This window comes from Nilaparvata lugens, chromosome 3, assembly GCF_014356525.2.
Source record: "Nilaparvata lugens isolate BPH chromosome 3, ASM1435652v1, whole genome shotgun sequence".
Lineage (NCBI taxonomy): Eukaryota > Metazoa > Arthropoda > Insecta > Hemiptera > Delphacidae > Nilaparvata > Nilaparvata lugens.
The window spans coordinates 54,764,193-54,782,106 of record NC_052506.1 but is presented as its reverse complement, the minus strand read 5'-3'; the positions used below and the strand labels follow the sequence as shown (position 1 = coordinate 54,782,106).

The following is a 17,914-nucleotide window of genomic DNA, read 5'->3' as shown; positions in this document are numbered from 1 at the left end:
ATAGAATAAAAACAAGAAACAAAGCAACTTGGGAACCTTTCCCACACATAAAACGAGAAACAAAAAAAACTAACCACTAAAACTTATTGAAGTTCCCTTCAATAAGGCCTAATCTTCATCAATAGGGAGGAGACATACCCTATTGACAGACTTGTGAGACTTCCTTTTGCAGTCTGTACCTCCACCACTCTCACAATTCCATCCTGTCCAAGGAATATCTTCGTTATTCGACCAAGTCTCCAGTGAAGAGGGAGTAGGTTACTTTCCTTTAAGAGAGCCATACGTCCAATGTTAACATTACTATGTTTTCTGTACCATTTTGTTCGGGTTTGCAAACTAGATACATACTCCAATTGCCAACGTTTCCAGAATGAGGATACAATTCTTTTGAGTAAACTCCATCGATTTCTCAATTTCACCGATTGAATTGATTCCTCTGAGTCTTTACTCTGTGTTGCTAGTGTAATTTTTCTTGCTTCCAATTCAATCTGTATGGAATTTTCATCATCATTACCGTGGGTTTGGTGTGGCCAGCACTCCAGTGGTTTGTCTAACCAATCAGACCCATTCCACCACAGAGAATTACCAATTAATTCATTGAGAAATAGTCCTCGACTAGCACAATCAGCTGGATTACATTCGGTTGACACATATCTGAATTGCTCTGTAGACAGGTGTTCCTGTACTTGACTTACACGATTTGCCACAAACCTAGCCCAACGATGAGGTGAAGACTGAATCCAACTCACTGCCACAGTTGAATAAGTCCAAGCTGCAATATAATCTATGTTTATAATTTTTGAAAGCACTTTTTGAACTTCAATACACTGATGCGTAGTACAAATGGCAAGAAATGGCGATGATGATACACCATACGACATAGTTGTTAGAGTATACTCTTTCATTTCTTCTCCCCTTTCGGATTTTGTCCATTTTATTTCAACATTATCCTGTCTATCATCATCTAACTCTTCCAAATTTCGTTTCTCCCTTTTAAAAACATCTTCTCCAATTTCCTTTTTCAGTATGGGTCTTCCCATTGGTTTGATTTCATGTGGACTATGAATCACTTTTAACTCTTTCCCTAAATTACCGTTGATCGGTAAATAACTGTTGAAGGCTATACCTTGTTTACCTGGAACTTCTTCTAAATTATCTCCCAATTCTTCTTCTCGAATCATGGTAACATTTTCTCCGACATTAGTTTTAACTTCAAGATATCCCGATATCTCCCTCGTATTTGTTTCCTTGGATGGTAATTCTACAATGTATCTACCAGTATTCAAACGACAAACAGTTGATTTGTATATCTCCTCACAAGCCATTTCACTTTCCAATAATTTTTTTGTCCTAGGTGGCTCTTCTACGACCCAAAATCGCTTCACCAACTCTTCTGAATTAGCATTGGAATACATGCACAGATTATTTGAGATAGTAGAACTCTCCTCTGATACCTTACCCATCAGGCAGTAGCCCCATACTGTTTCTAGGGCAGATGGTGTACCCGCTGGACCAATCACCTTTCTTCCAGTCAGAATGAAGGGGAAGTATTCAGCACCCAATAAAATATCAACCTCCTCTGAGAGGAAAAATTCAGAATCTGCCAGCTCCAGTCCTTCAATAACGGCCCAGTACGCATTTTTTATCTGATTTGTAGCTGCTATTTTGTTGACTCCCGACACGGTAATTTTTAATGAAGGGGAGTTCGGTATTTCCAATTCACAGTTAGTAATTTCATCTGTCACTTCCAGTTTAGTATCAGATAATCCATAGATTGGCAAACTATGTGTTTTCTGTACCACTAAACCCAGTTTTTTCATGCATCGCCTTGTAATGAATGACTCGGTGCTTGCACTATCTAATAATACTTTGACCTTATGATAATTGCCTTGATTACCTCGAACTCCCAATTTAACAGTTGGTAACAATACTAAGGAACTATTTACGTTCGAAAATACTTTCTTCGCTGAGTCAGTAACAAATGTCTGATGGCTTTGATCAGCGACGTCGTGCACATCTACCCTGCTCATTTGTTTATTACCGGCCAATGTGTTGGTGTTTTCAACAGGCGGCTGTCTCGGCTCTAAATGGAGGAACGAATGATGACGCGAATTACAGTGACTGCACGGCTTCCTTCTTCTACAATCTCTAATAAAGTGCCCTGCCAATAAACAGCCGATACATAGTTTCCATTCTTTTACACGTTTTAATCTATCAGATGGTTTGAGATTCAAGAACACTTCACAATTTTCCAGTTCATGAGAATTATTACATTCAATACATTTCAGCTCGCCCGATTTTGATTTAACAATCATAGCTGAAGCCTTGTAATTTCCCATAGTTGGTTTCGATTTCCCAAACTGCTTACGTGAGGAGGCTTCTGACGATGTAGATGATCCCAATAGATCAGTGGATTTAGTAGCCTCTAAAATAACAGCTTCATCATTCAAAAATATTTGGAAGTTTTTCAAATCGGATACTGTTCCATTTCTTAGCAGTCTCTGCCACTTCTCTCTCAATTCTTCAGTCAGTTTTTTACGTAAGACAAATAATAACGGAATCGACCAGTCATTAACTGCATGACCAATTGGTTTCAGTGCTGCAATATACTCAGCTAAATGAGTGATGAATTTTCGTAGCGAGTCTGGTTGCTTATTAACTGCTGGCATATCAAAAATTGCTTGCAAGTATGCGTCAGTCAGATTGTAAGAGTCATTGTAGCGATTCAATAATAATTTCCATGCCTCAGCATAATGATCACTTGTCAATGGGACCACAGAAATGACTGACAGTGCATCGCCTCTCAGTACAGACCGAAGATACATATGTTTTTGTATGTCAGCAATTTGACCATTATTATGAACCGTGGCTTCGAATAAATCTTTAAATTGACTCCAAATTTTCAAATCGCTGTCAAAAGTCATTAAAGGAAGCTTAGGTAGGGCAACTGGCGAGATATTTCCAGTTGTAGGTGAAGAAGCTTCATTGGAAGAACTAATATTCAAATTTGTTTGAGTGGATGGTAAGGTTTCGAGAATAGCCTTGACATTGAAAAAAGTGTCATCAAATTGGCTCATCAAATTTTCAAGGTCACTTGTTTCCAATCGAGGATTTTGTTTGTTATAGTAGCTCTGCATCTTATCTATTATGTCATTGAACTCCACCTGGTGGTGATCGATATGCTCACCCATAACTTTCAATAAATTCTTCATTTTTTTATTTTTCGGATCTTTTTCGACAGCTTCGGCAATTTCATTAATCCGTTTTATTTTACGAATTAATGCATCTCTTTGAAATGTCAAATCTTCGATAACACCCATAGTGAGGCGATAACAGTGAGCGCTCGTCGAGAGAGTGAGACAAAGAACCAAACAAGAATAAGAGGGAAAACACGAGAGCAGGCGACACAATGGAACGAACAATGGCTGGCTTATCTAATCATACAAGCCAAGCCAGCATTTCAACTTATGCTCGGTAGAAATGATCGGTTACAAGGCTAATAATACCGTATCGATACTCTTGGAACAAACAATATCTGCTATTAATAACGAAGTAACGACAATAAACAATGCAAATAACTGCAAGTATCCTTTGAAAAAAGTAACAGTTCCAGTTACTGTTACAGCTAGACGACGTATAAGTCTTTCTCTACTTATCGACACGAACTTGCCAGTCCAGCGTTGTGGCGCCAATGCAACAATCTTACGCAATAATACTACGACACAATTATTTACGAAAATATTACTTGTTCTACTCAATTTCCAACTTAAATTGAGCCCAAATTTCTTAAGAATACCACAATTAAAGCGTATATTCATCTACGACGACAAAAACAAGCCATATACACAGAACAAACCAAGAATAAAATAGGCATAAAAAACGACAAACCTATTAGACAATATTTCAAACTTAAGTCCTATTCAAATTCGATGAACAAATCAATCCGGCCCGGAGGACCAATGTTTATTCGACAGAGGCTGGCTCAAACAGGAATCTGGTTTGTGGACTGTATCATTAATTACATCGAGAACTTTTGGGTTGTCTGGCGTCGGGTGGCAAGTTGAACAATTAGAATGGCTAAGTGCACAATAACATAGGCCTACCTTCATGTCCAAATCCTCCTTGCTTCCAGGATCCCGGGTCCAGATCACGATACGAGACGAGACGACACTTGTAATAAATCACAATAAATAATCAATAGATCACTTTGCAAAAATCGACATTACGAGAAGTGAGCTGTTCGGTTGGCTGGCAAACTGCAACTGGCCACAATTATGTTTTTGCGCATCACCGTATAATTGCCCCCTCCACCACACAACGCCAGACAAGAAAGGGAAGCATTCATAACGTCCGAACAAATGTATTTCGTCAATTCTGATTTTATAATCTTAATTAAGTCCCACCCTGTAACATTTGTTACATTTTTCTATTTTCAATCAATAATGCAATATTGTCTTCACTATTACTCGTTTTTATATCATTCATCTCATTATTCCAAGATTCAAATCACCTAGTTCTTAATTTATTAAGTCAAGTTTCTCATTAAATGTTTAAATTTTAAACATTACTTTGAGTTATAATTTCCAACAGCTCTAATCCATCAAATCCCGGTCTAAATTAGTGTATAAACAAGTATATATTGTAAAATACATGAATAAAAAACTCTAATTTAATATAATCTCTTCTATAATGATAATTTTAATATTTCTGAGTGTTCGAAGAAAATTTCTTCATTTCACACTTTTGGAAAGGAACAACAGGTTTAAGCAAAAACACAGTTCCTATTTTCATTTATGTAACAGTCTGAATATAGGATATGAGTCACATCGAACGATTCACACTCCAGAACAAGAAAAAATATTAAATTTAGAAATAGTTTCTGTAGTTTAAAAATCTAATGTGGGATAAATGAAAATCTTATGACTATTCGTTTCATAACTGTATATTATTTTCAATAACTGTTTATTAATAACTATACTATTTATTAATGTTATTGTACTGTTAATAATGACTGTCTAATCTCATTAATTTGCTCAACATTATTAGTGAATTGGAACATGAACTTAACTTCTCGACTGATCACTTCAAATAAGGATTGAAGCCAATGCCTGTTGATTATGCCTATCGAAAAACCAAAAATTATTAAACAAATCAAATTACTTTATTTGATTTGAAAAGTTATATGTTGTATCTGTTTTAGGCCACTATTAAATTCGGAATCTCTTCGCAGGTTTTCCAGTTGAAGTGAAGGACTTGACGAAACGAATCCGAACAGTTTTGATGGCAACTGCTCAGATGCGAGACTTGCACCATGACCCAGAAATGCTCACCGACCTGCAGCACAGTCTGGCCAACTCGTATGCCTCCACGCCCGAACTCAGGCTCACCTGGCTCATGACCATGACAAGGAACCATGCCAAAGACAATAATTTCTCCGAGGTAGTTCATTGATTTTGATTCTATTAAAATATGGAAATATTAACTAATATTGAAATACAGTGAATAACATAATACTTGAAATTAAAATGATATAATAATAGAAATAACACTGGGTTAGGTAGGGATTTGAAATGACAGAAAATTTGTCAAGCGATGGTCATTCAGAATTACAGAACGCAAAGAATCACTTTTCCGCTCTAGTGCGGGAAAAATTTTTCTGCACTCCAGATTTGCAACATGGCAACGCAAAATACTTAGTAGGTTATATGGAGCAACAGTGCAGCAAAATCAAAATGAAGTTGGTAACAGTGACTGTTGTGGCTGCTATAGTGAGCAGACGTGCAACGAAGCACAACGCGCTAATTATTAAGTAGATATTATAATGGAGGACAACGACAGCACAGTGCCACCACAGCACACACCACACAGCTGCCCCCCACCATTCAAACACTACTACATTATTCAGGCAATTTTACCCATAATTACCCACTTTTCATATGCAATGGTAACTGTAGGAAAAACTTAATGTGAAATACGTGCGCAAAGCTCCTCTGCTGCACTCAAGAAACCATTCCGCCCTCGCCTACGGCTCGGGCGTAAACGTTTCTTTCGGTGCAGCAAACTGTCACTTTGCGCACTAGATGCACAAATAACTATTTTTGTCGTCTGCTCTGCTGATTTTTCTTTGTACTGTGTCAAAGAATTGATTCTCCTTATGTCAGTAGGGGCAAGTTGTAATATTTGCATCCTAAAAATACAAAACTCTTTTTATACCTGTACAATAAGGCCTTGGTGTTGCTAGCAACTCTCTTGTTCTTTGCCGTGTTACCACTTCACCCATTGGATGAGTTTCAGGCGCAATCCCCATATTTCGGTTCCACTCATTTTAAAGACAACGACAGCACCTTGAACACATACATGCTTCTTAAGGGCAGACTTGCAAATTTTGAAATAAGGGAACGAGTGAATCCTTCTTTTAACACCACAAATGATGCGTATTATGGCTTTCTGTAGATTACAACTGGATTATAGTGACAAGCATATGTTGACATCCAGCAAGATAATCCATAATCTAGTTTTGAGTGAAAAATGCAAATACAATTGACGGAGAATATATCTAGGTAAGAATTGTTGAAGATTATAAAATTTCCTAATTAAAAAAAGAAGTCTACATTTCAAATGTTATGTGATTTGTCCAAATTAATCTGTCATCCAAAGTCATACCAAGATACTTCAAGGAATTAGCTTGATAAATACTATTACATCTACATGACTCTGCTTGACAATCTATCTCGTGATACTTTAAAGGACTGAGAATTCAAAACCGTTGATAGGGAGAAATTAATGAAGTTAGTTTTAGAAGCATTTAACACTATTTTGTTCCCATCAACCAGAGTCTCAAATTGCTCAAGTCTGACTGCAACATCATTTGTATTCATTTATACTATTAGCTGAATAGGCCATGCAGTATCGTCAGCAAATGATGTTACAGATCCATGAAAATTCAATGAGAATAAGTCATTTATATATACTAAAATAAGAGAGGCCCCAGGACTGAACCCTGAGGGACTCCACAATTGCTGTTTACAACCAATTCACTATTAATACCATTTATACTAACACATTGGCTCCTATTCTCTAAATAAGATTTAAACCACTTTAAGGGGATTCCACGAACCCCAGACATGAACAACTTATTTATCAATAATCATGATCAACAGTGTCAAAAGCTTTTTTAATATCAAGGAAGAGCCCTGAAACTTTCATCTTACCACGAGTATTCAAACTATTATAAATATTTGTCATAAGTGATTCAGCGCATTTCAGTACTCAAACCCTGTTGAAAGCCGAATTGGCCACTGTAGAAGAATTTGTTAACATTGAAAAAATCTACAATTCTCTTCTTTACTAGTTTCTCTAGTATTTTAGAAAAAACTGAAAGCAAAGACTGGCCTGTAATTGGCAATATCAGTTTTTGAACCTTTTTTATAGATAGGCACAACTTTGGCTATTTTCAAGGCATCAGGGAATACTCCACAAGAAATACTACTATTGAAAATGTCACAAAGAACGGGAATATTGATGTAGACACTATTTTTAATAACCTACCACCAAACCATCCATGCCTGGAGACTTGCCATTCTTTAAACTCTGAATTAACTTATCAATTTCATCAAAAGAAAAGGCCAAGGAATTTGAATTGTAATAATTTTTTATTTTAAATTTATTCCTTAACAGTTGCTTATTTTCATCAGATAAAGGTTTCACCGAAGAAGTTACTTCAACCGCTGCTTTAGCAAAATAATTATTGAACTCCTTAGCTACAGTCTGATCTTCTCTAACAATTGTACCTCCTATCTGTAAACTAATTGTTTGTTTTCTTGACGCTTGACCACACAATTTATTGATTTCTTCCATTGTTGCTGGATAGGTAAGACATTGAGATGAGAAAAATACCTATGTTTTTGTTCATTTATCCACACAACTAACTTTTTCTTAAATTTCAAACTTAAATTGAGCCCAATTTCTTAAGAATACCACAATTAAGCGTATATTCATCTACGACGACAAAAACAAGCCATATACACAGAACAAACCAAGAATAAATAGGCATAAAAAACGACAAACCTATTAGACAATATTTCAAACTTAAGTCCTATTCAAATTCGATGAACAAATCAATCCGGCCCGGAGGACCAATGTTTATTCGACAGAGGCTGGCTCAAACAGCAATCTGGTTTGTGGACTGTATCATTAATTACATCGAGAACTTTTGGGTTGTCTGGCGTCGGGTGGCAAGTTGAACAATTAGAATGGCCAAGTGCACAATAACATAGGCCTACCTTCATGTCCAAATCCTCCTTGCTTCCAGGATCCCGGGTCCAGATCACGATACGAGACGAGACGACACTTGTAATAAATCACAATAAATAATCAATAGATCACTTTGCAAAAATCGACATTACGAGAAGTGAGCTGTTCGGTTGGCTGGCAAACGGCAACTGGCCACAATTATGTTTTTGCGCATCACCGTATAATTGCCCCCTCCACCACACAACGCCAGACAAGAAAGGGAAGCATTCATAACGTCCGAACAAATGTATTTCGTCAATTCTGATTTTATAATCTTAATTAAGTCCCACCCTGTAACATTTGTTACATTTTTCTATTTTCAATCAATAATGCAATATTGTCTTCACTATTACTCGTTTTTATATCATTCATCTCATTATTCCAAGATTCAAATCACCTAGTTCTTAATTTATTAAGTCAAGTTTCTCATTAAATGTTTAAATTTTAAACATTACTTTGAGTTATAATTTCCAACAGCTCTAATCCATCAAATCCCGGTCGTGTGTTGATGGGAAGGATATCATTTTATATCCTTTCCAGAGAGTCAACAATCATTTGTTGTAACACCACCGATTCATGTGCACAATATTATATTATCGTTGTTTAAATTGCATTCAATCTTTATTATCATTAATTAATTTTTCATACTTTGTCAAATTCGTTGAATAATTAGCAATAATGTCATTCAATGTAAATTAGTGTATAAACAAGTATATATTGTAAAATACATGAATAAAAAACTCTAATTTAATATAATCTCTTCTATAATGATAATTTTAATATTTCTGAGTGTTCGAAGAAATTTCTTCATTTTACACTTTTGGAAAGGAACAACAGGTTTAAGCAAAAACACAGTTCCTATTTTCATTTATGTAACAGTCTGAATATAGGATATGAGTCACATCGAACGATTCACACTCCAAACAAAAAATATTAATTTAGAAATAGTTTCTGTAGTTTAAAAATCTAATGTGGGATAAATGAAATCTTATGACTATTCGTTTCATAACTGTATATTATTTTCAATAACTGTTTATTAATAACTATACTATTTATTAATGTTATTGTACTGTTAATAATGACTGTCTAATCTCATTAATTTGCTCAACATTATTAGTGAATTGGAACATGAACTTAACTTCTCGACTGATCACTTCAAATAAGGGATTGAAGCCAATGCCTGTTGATTATGCCTATCGAAAAACCAAAAAATTATTAAACAAATCAAATTACTTTATTTGATTTGAAAAGTTATATGTTGTATCTGTTTTAGGCCACTATTAAATTCGGAATCTCTTCGCAGGTTTTCCAGTTGAAGTGAAGGACTTGACGAAACGAATCAGAACAGTTTTGATGGCAACTGCTCAGATGCGAGACTTGCACCATGACCCAGAAATGCTCACCGACCTGCAGCACAGTCTGGCCAACTCGTATGCTTCCACGCCCGAACTCAGGCTCACCTGGCTCATGACCATGACAAGGAACCATGCCAAAGACAATAATTTCTCCGAGGTAGTTCATTGATTTTGATTCTATTAAAATATGGAAATATTAACTAATATTGAAATACAGTGAATAACATAATACTTGAAATTAAAATGATATAATAATAGAAATAACACTGGGTTAGGTAGGGATTTGAAATGACAGAAAATTTGTCAAGCGATGGTCATTCTCTTTTAAACAAGCCTAGTAATATAAATTATATTGTCTTTACTCCTCTGAAGCATTTCACGTGAAACCATATGAATTGAAAATTGGATTGTTTTGTCACATTGTTTAGAGACAGTTATAGATGAAAATGGTTTTATGACTGCCGTTTAATAATAATCTCATTTTGTATTAATAATCAATTTTAGAATTTTCGATGTTCCTATTAATAATGGCAACATTCAAGCCAGATATTGAAAAAAAAAACATTAGTCTGGTTAAAAAATTATTATGTTTTGCCGCATTTACATATTGGCCCAACGAAGACCATCGTCGGACAGCGCCAATGTGTGGATGGTGGTTTGCCAGCCTACGTTGGCCTACGCTGGGCTGGCCTCCGAAACATCGGAGCGATGACCAACGAAGACCAAGGTCTATAAAAACCTATTTATAGACCTTGACGAAGGCCAATGAAGGCCAATGAAGGCCAGCGCTGGCAAACCACCCCTCCCCACTAGTCAACCAATGCGTGCTTTTTACTTTTCCTACAGTTACGTTGAAAAGTGGCCATTGCTGCACTGATTACAGAACGCAAAGAATCACTTTTCCGCTCTAGTGCGGGAAAAATTTTTCTGCACTCCAGATTTGCAACATGGCAACGCAGAATACTTAGTAGGTTATATGGAGCAACAGTGCAGCAAAATCAAAATGAAGTTGGTAACAGTGACTGCTGTGGCTGCTATAGTGAGCAGACGTGCAACGAAGCACAACGCGCTAATTATTAAGTAGATATTATAATGGAGGACAACGACAGCACAGTGCCACCACAGCACACACCACACAGCTGCCCCCCGCCATTCAAACACTACTACATTATTCAGGCAATTTTACCCCTAATTACCCACTTTTCATATTCAATGGTAACTGTAGGAAAAACTTAATGTGAAATACGTGCGCAAAGTTCCTCTGCTGCACTCAAGAAACCATTCCAGATATAAAAAGATTGTTAAAAGCTTGAGCAACCAGAAGAGGTTCTGAAATTTTTCTATTATCTATTGATAGTTCTATAGGTTGGGAGGATATGTGAGCATAACCGATTTCATCCTTTATTACCTTCCATGTAGCTTTGATTATATTTCGACTCGAGTTAATATAAGTATCATTGCTTTTTCTCTTAGAGACATCAATGATCTTTCGCAGTATTTTTTTTGTATTTTTTTGAAGTAAATTAAGAACTCTGGATCCCTATTTGTTCTTGACTCAACAAGCAATTCTCTTTTTCTAATTATTGAGGTTTTAATGCCATTTGTTAACCATTTTTTGTTCTCATTTTTAACCTGAATACATTTTAGAGGGAAAGAAGATATAAAAATTTTATAGAAATTTGAGAAAAAAAGAGTTGAAAGATTCTTCACAGCATCCACTTTTAAGACAACCTTCCCAAGGTGTTCTATACAGTGAGATAGCAACACATACCAAAGACTTGCACCCAATTTGTAGTGTAAGTTCAATTCCGATGCACTCGAATAGTTTTTCGACTGACAACACTTTTATATCTTCGCGCAGCTTGACACGAGAGAAGTTATAACGATTGTTTATTAAAATACAAACACCACCTCGAGCTGTCTCTTCGCGACCGTAGAAAGCAGCAAGATTATATTCACTTAATTTGTTTAATGCTTCGCTATTATTCAATGGAAGCCAATTTTCACTAAGAGTCACAATTAATAGCTTGTGTTCCTGAAGTATGATATTGAAGTCCTCTATTTTCTTTGCAACACCAGCAATGTTTAAACTGAGCATTGAAGTTGTCTTCATTGGAGATTCCGAACAGTTACTTTTTACTTACTTTTTCGTGTCCGGTCTTTCAAATTTTTCCAGCCCAGAAGTGGGCCAGGTCCTCCGCAACTGCATTCCCTCTCCAGAGGTCGTCATTCGTGCAGTGAACAGGGCACAGTGGGCACTGTGTGAGGTGGTCGATGTCCTGTGCCTCTCCGCAGTCACAGTAGATATCGTCCTCCGCTAAGTAGCCCCACCTCGCTAGGTTGGTCTTCACAGGGGCCACGCCAGTTCTTATCCTATTTAGCGCCCTCCAGGATTTCCATGGCAGACTGGTTCCAGTGGTCTCAGGATCCCGGAGTGGATACCAGTCTGGAGGTTCTGGCTGTGTGAACCTCATGAAACTTCTCCTGGATTTGAGTCGGCTGCGCGATGGCTCCAGCTGACCGTGCATCACGTGCCTCTCATCGAAGGTCTGTTTGAACCTCTCCAAGTATTCGTGGTTGGCTCTTCTGATCTTGGGAGTGTTCATTCCTGCAGCCCTGTAGAGTTTGTCGATGGGAGTTGGTTTCATGCAGCCGGTTGCAATGCGACACGTCTCGTTAAGGGATGTATCAACCTTCTTTGTGTGGGCTGACCGACACCAGACGGGGCAGGCGTATTCCCCAACAGAGAAGCAGAGAGCCTTTCCTGATGTCAGGAGCACGCTGGGATTTGCTCCCCATTGGCTGCTGCATAGCTTCCTGATGATGTTGTTCCTGGAGTTGACTTTTGATGATGTATTCTGACAGTGCTGTTTGTATGTCAAAGTTCGGTCCAGGGTCACGCCAAGATATTTTGGTGAGTCGGTGTGTTCCAGGGCCTTGCCCTCCCAGGTAACGTTCAGTCTTCTCCTAGCCTCCCTGGATCTTAGGTGGAAGGCGCATACCTGTGTTTTCCCTGGGTTTGGTTTGAGGTGACTCTCCTTGTAGTAGGTTGATATTTCCTCCAATGCATGAGTCAGTCTTTGTTCCACTCCTTCAAAAGAACGATCTCTGACCAATATAGCCAGATCATCGGCGTACAGGAAGTGGAGAGCATTGGGTGTGATGGGCTGGTCATTTGTGTAGACATTGAAGAGCAGCGGTGCCAAAACGCTCCCCTGGGGTAGACCGTTCTTCTGGATTCTCCAACGACTCTTTTTTCCATTCAAGCAGACATAGAATCGTCGGTTCTGAAGGAGGGTACGGATGGTACTTGTGAGGTGCTTGTCTCCCGTCATCTTGTAAACCCTGGAGAGCAAAAGATTATGGTTGACCGTGTCATATGCTGCTGTCAGGTCTATTAGGGCCATGCCTGTGACGACACCTTCCTCAAACCCATTCTCAATTTGCTCAGTGAGGTTCAATATCTGGCTTGTACAAGATTACCTGGCCGGAATCCTGCCTGCTGTGGGATGAGCCTCCCCTCAAAGAACCGCACGACGCGCTGAAAAATCACACGCTCATAGAGCTTGAAAAGATGGCACAGAAGTGAAATTGGCCGGTAGCTGGAGTCAGAGTCTGCAGGTTTACCTGGTTTCAGAAGTGCGATGACCTTTGCTTTCCTCCAGGCTTTGGGGAGGGACAGCGATGACAGGCAGCTATTAAAAAGGTTTAGGAGCCAATTTTTAGCCCCAGTTCCAAATTGTTTGATTTGTTCGGTGCAGATGTCATCCTCTCCTGCAGCCTTCCCATTCTTCAGTTGGGTTATTGCTCTCTCCAGCTCGTCCATTTGGATGGGTTCCTCCAGTAACTTGGGGTCTGGCTGTTCTTGTTGCTCCATTTTGAACTTCTTTGCTCGGCCCTCTGTCTTTCCATTCAGGAGCAGCCGGTGTGCAACTTGGTTTGCTGTTACCTTACCAGAGTGTGGAGTTGTTCCTTTGTCGCCACTGAGTCTTTTCAGCAGGTTCCATGCAATCTTGCTGCTATGTGTCATGTCCATGCCTTCGAGGGTCTCAATCCACTTGGCTTGTCTGGCTTCACTTGTCATCCACATGATTTCTTCTCCAAGTGCAATGGTGTCATCGTTGAATGGGTCCTCCTCATAGCGTTGCTGGTATTCAGTAAGTGCATCCTTCATTTCAGTGGTTACGCCGGGGATGTATCGTTGTCTGCATCCTCGTGGGATGTGCTTGCATGACACCTCTCTTAGGCACTGCACAAACTGTCATAGTTCTGCGGGGTTGGTGGGATTTCAGCCACAGCCTGGTCCAGGTCTTTGGCAAAAGCGTTCCAGCAAGCCTTTCTGAAGTTGAAGCGCCTCCTATAAGGTATAACATGTGTCTTCACAGCAGAGTAAACTTTGATGCCAATGGGTCGATGCTGGCTCCTTGGGATGGGATCATACACAACTCTTTCACACTCAGCTGACACTCTACTTGTGACAAAACACAGGTCTGGGTTGTAGCCACGCCTCCAGGCACGGCTGTTGAAGGAGTGTGGGAGTTTGTGGTCGTGCAGTAGAGATAGGTTGTTCGTCTCAGCCCACTCTTCTAATTTGTGTCCATTTGGGTCTGTGTTGTCGTAGCCCCAAGAGGTGGAGTGGCAGTTGAAATCTCCAACCACAAACTGGATCTTTTGAGCATGAAAGTTGTTTGTTGGTTCAAGAGAGAGGTCCCTGCTGGGTGGCTTGTAGATGGATGACACAGTACAGTTGCTGAGTTCTACTGTGATGAATTCTATGTCGTCTTGTTGTTTTGTGTCAGTGGATGTGATGGTGAAATCGCTTCTGGTGAACATAGCACTGCCGTAGGCTTTGTGTGGAATCTCAGCAACTAGAGTCATTCCCTGAATTCGAGGTCGGGCACTGTTTTCGTCCCTGTGTGTTTCTTGTAGGCACAGTACATCTATTTTCTGTTCACTGCATAGTAATGCTAAAATATCCTCTTTAGATCTAGATAAGCCTTCAACATTAAAGCTTACTATCGTCAAAAATGGGCCTGATGTTCCGTTGTGCATTTATTTGAAAGTCCGGTGGTAGAAGGATTATATAAGTGACGTTTCCAGGGGACGCCGGCAAAAAACTTTTCGTATATAGCTTGGTAATTGCTTTTTGCTCGCGTGGAGGCTCCTTCTATGTCCCCCAACAGTTAATCTATCAAATCCCGGTCGTGTGTTGATGGGAAGGATATCATTTTATATCCTTTCCAGAGAGTCAACAATCATTTGTTGTAACACCACCGATTCATGTGCACAATATTATATTATCGTTGTTTAAATTGCATTCAATCTTTATTATCATTAATTAATTTTTCATACTTTGTCAAATTCGTTGAATAATTAGCAATAATGTCATTCAATGTAAATTAGTGTATAAACAAGTATATATTGTAAAATACATGAATAAAAAACTCTAATTTAATATAATCTCTTCTATAATGATAATTTTAATATTTCTGAGTGTTCGAAGAAAATTTCTTCATTTCACACTTTTGGAAAGGAACAACAGGTTTAAGCAAAAACACAGTTCCTATTTTCATTTATGTAACAGTCTGAATATAGGATATGAGTCACATCGAACGATTCACACTCCAGAACAAGAAAAAATATTAAATTTAGAAATAGTTTCTGTAGTTTAAAAATCTAATGTGGGATAAATGAAAATCTTATGACTATTCGTTTCATAACTGTATATTATTTTCAATAACTGTTTATTAATAACTATACTATTTATTAATGTTATTGTACTGTTAATAATGACTGTCTAATCTCATTAATTTGCTCAACATTATTAGTGAATTGGAACATGAACTTAACTTCTCGACTGATCACTTCAAATAAGGGATTGAAGCCAATGCCTGTTGATTATGCCTATCGAAAAACCAAAAAATTATTAAACAAATCAAATTACTTTATTTGATTTGAAAAGTTATATGTTGTATCTGTTTTAGGCCACTATTAAATTCGGAATCTCTTCGCAGGTTTTCCAGTTGAAGTGAAGGACTTGACGAAACGAATCCGAACAGTTTTGATGGCAACTGCTCAGATGCGAGACTTGCACCATGACCCAGAAATGCTCACCGACCTGCAGCACAGTCTGGCCAACTCGTATGCCTCCACGCCCGAACTCAGGCTCACCTGGCTCATGACCATGACAAGGAACCATGCCAAAGACAATAATTTCTCCGAGGTAGTTCATTGATTTTGATTCTATTAAAATATGGAAATATTAACTAATATTGAAATACAGTGAATAACATAATACTTGAAATTAAAATGATATAATAATAGAAATAACACTGGGTTAGGTAGGGATTTGAAATGACAGAAAATTTGTCAAGCGATGGTCATTCAGAATTACAGAACGCAAAGAATCACTTTTCCGCTCTAGTGCGGGAAAAATTTTCTGCACTCCAGATTTGCAACATGGCAACGCAAAATACTTAGTAGGTTATATGGAGCAACAGTGCAGCAAAATCAAATGAAGTTGGTAACATGACTGTTGTGGCTGCTATAGTGAGCAGACGTGCAACGAAGCACAACGCGCTAATTATTAAGTAGATATTATAATGGAGGACAACGACAGCACAGTGCCACCACAGCACACACCACACAGCTGCCCCCCACCATTCAAACACTACTACATTATTCAGGCAATTTTACCCATAATTACCCACTTTTCATATGCAATGGTAACTGTAGGAAAAACTTAATGTGAAATACGTGCGCAAAGCTCCTCTGCTGCACTCAAGAAACCATTCCGCCCTCGCCTACGGCTCGGGCGTAAACGTTTCTTTCGGTGCAGCAAACTGTCACTTTGCGCACTAGATGCACAAATAACTATTTTTGTCGTCTGCTCTGCTGATTTTTCTTTGTACTGTGTAATTGAGTGTGATTTTTGTGTTGATTTTCTGTGAATTGTCATTGTGTTACTCTTTCATTGTTTTCCTTCTAGTTAATATTTTCAACCTTCAACTCTATTTTCAATTTGTCATTTTTAATGCGGGAGCGTTTGCCAACGTTGGCTACCGCTGGCCTTGATTGGGAACGTAGTGTGGATGACAAAACCAACGCAGTCAGCTGGGCCAGCAACTGGGCCAATATGTGTATTAGGCTTTACTACTATTTAGAATAATTCTTCTCGCCTAAGACTGTATTTAAAATACAATTTTCATGGAATAACTTGAAAAGTTTATTATATAATCTGGTTGAAAAATTAGTATGTTGCTGCTATTTAGAATAATCCGTCTCGCCTAACACTGAATTTAAAGCACAATTCTCATGAAATAACAGAAAAATTTTATTATCCAATCAATCTAATCATAGAGACGAAGAATTTCATAATTGGTGTATCTTGATGTTATTGGTTGTATTTTGTATCAGATCAATTTATTATTGGTAAAGCTCCAATTTCATGATTTCCTATCTAAAATTGAATTACATGTTATTTTGACAGGCAGCATGTTGTCAGTTGCATATAGCAGCACTGATGGCGCAGTATTTGAAGTTGAAAGGAAGTCAAGATTGGGGAGCTGAGGCTTTCACTGCCATATCATCCAACATTTCAACTGATGAAATCGGACTGAAGCTTGATTCAGGTGCACATATTACCTTATACTCAATACGCCACCTTTATTTTCATTTTATCAAATGAATTGCTTATCTATTCTGTCATCTGGATAAGTTGATGAAGGATATTTAATTACTTTAGGTCTATATTGAATATTATTTCGTTCAGCCTGACATGATGTAGTTTTCTTTCTAATTATTGATCCGTATACTATTCAAAAACATATATAATCGATCCATCTATACTACTTTTTGATACCAATTTTATTTTGTTAACTCTGATGTAATCGTCTTTGTAGGAATGATGCTCGCATGAAAGTGATGTCCATAATAAAGCGAATATGAAGTGTTGTTCTTGTTACAAAGGCTATTTGAATAATCAAATTACATAAAAAATCCTAGTTATATGAAAATACATTTTGATTTTTTGTTATTGAATTATTACGAAATAAGTTAGTCAATGATATGTAGGATAAGAGAACGCTCTAAACCTTGGAATGAGATTGGGAGGGTACCAGGGTCAACAAAATACGTAATTTCTCTCGAATTTCAATTGGAAATTTAAAATTTCCTAGAAATGATTGGGAAAGAAAACAAGACTCAACTGTAACCGTTTATCTCTCGAATAAATAATCGTTCGATACATGGTTTTCATTGTTTGCTTT

The 17,914-nt window shown here is 37.9% G+C and overlaps 1 protein-coding gene across 5 annotated transcripts in view; it reads left to right on the top strand.

The window, feature by feature from the left end:
- The window catches only part of LOC111061937 (dedicator of cytokinesis protein 9), a 109,642-nt gene that overhangs the window by 58,690 nt on the left and 33,038 nt on the right, over positions 1–17,914 (top strand). For 3 of the 5 annotated variants that reach the window (XM_039424056.1, XM_039424057.1, XM_039424054.1), the window contains exon 33: positions 5,231–5,466. In XM_039424056.1, the coding sequence (XP_039279990.1) occupies positions 5,231–5,451 (221 nt within the window). In that variant the 3' untranslated portion in view covers positions 5,452–5,466. Of the gene's footprint in view, positions 1–5,230; positions 5,467–9,595; positions 9,832–17,136; positions 17,279–17,914 lie in introns of those variants that run through there. The other 2 variants (XM_039424058.1, XM_039424055.1) reach the window with 2 other exon arrangements.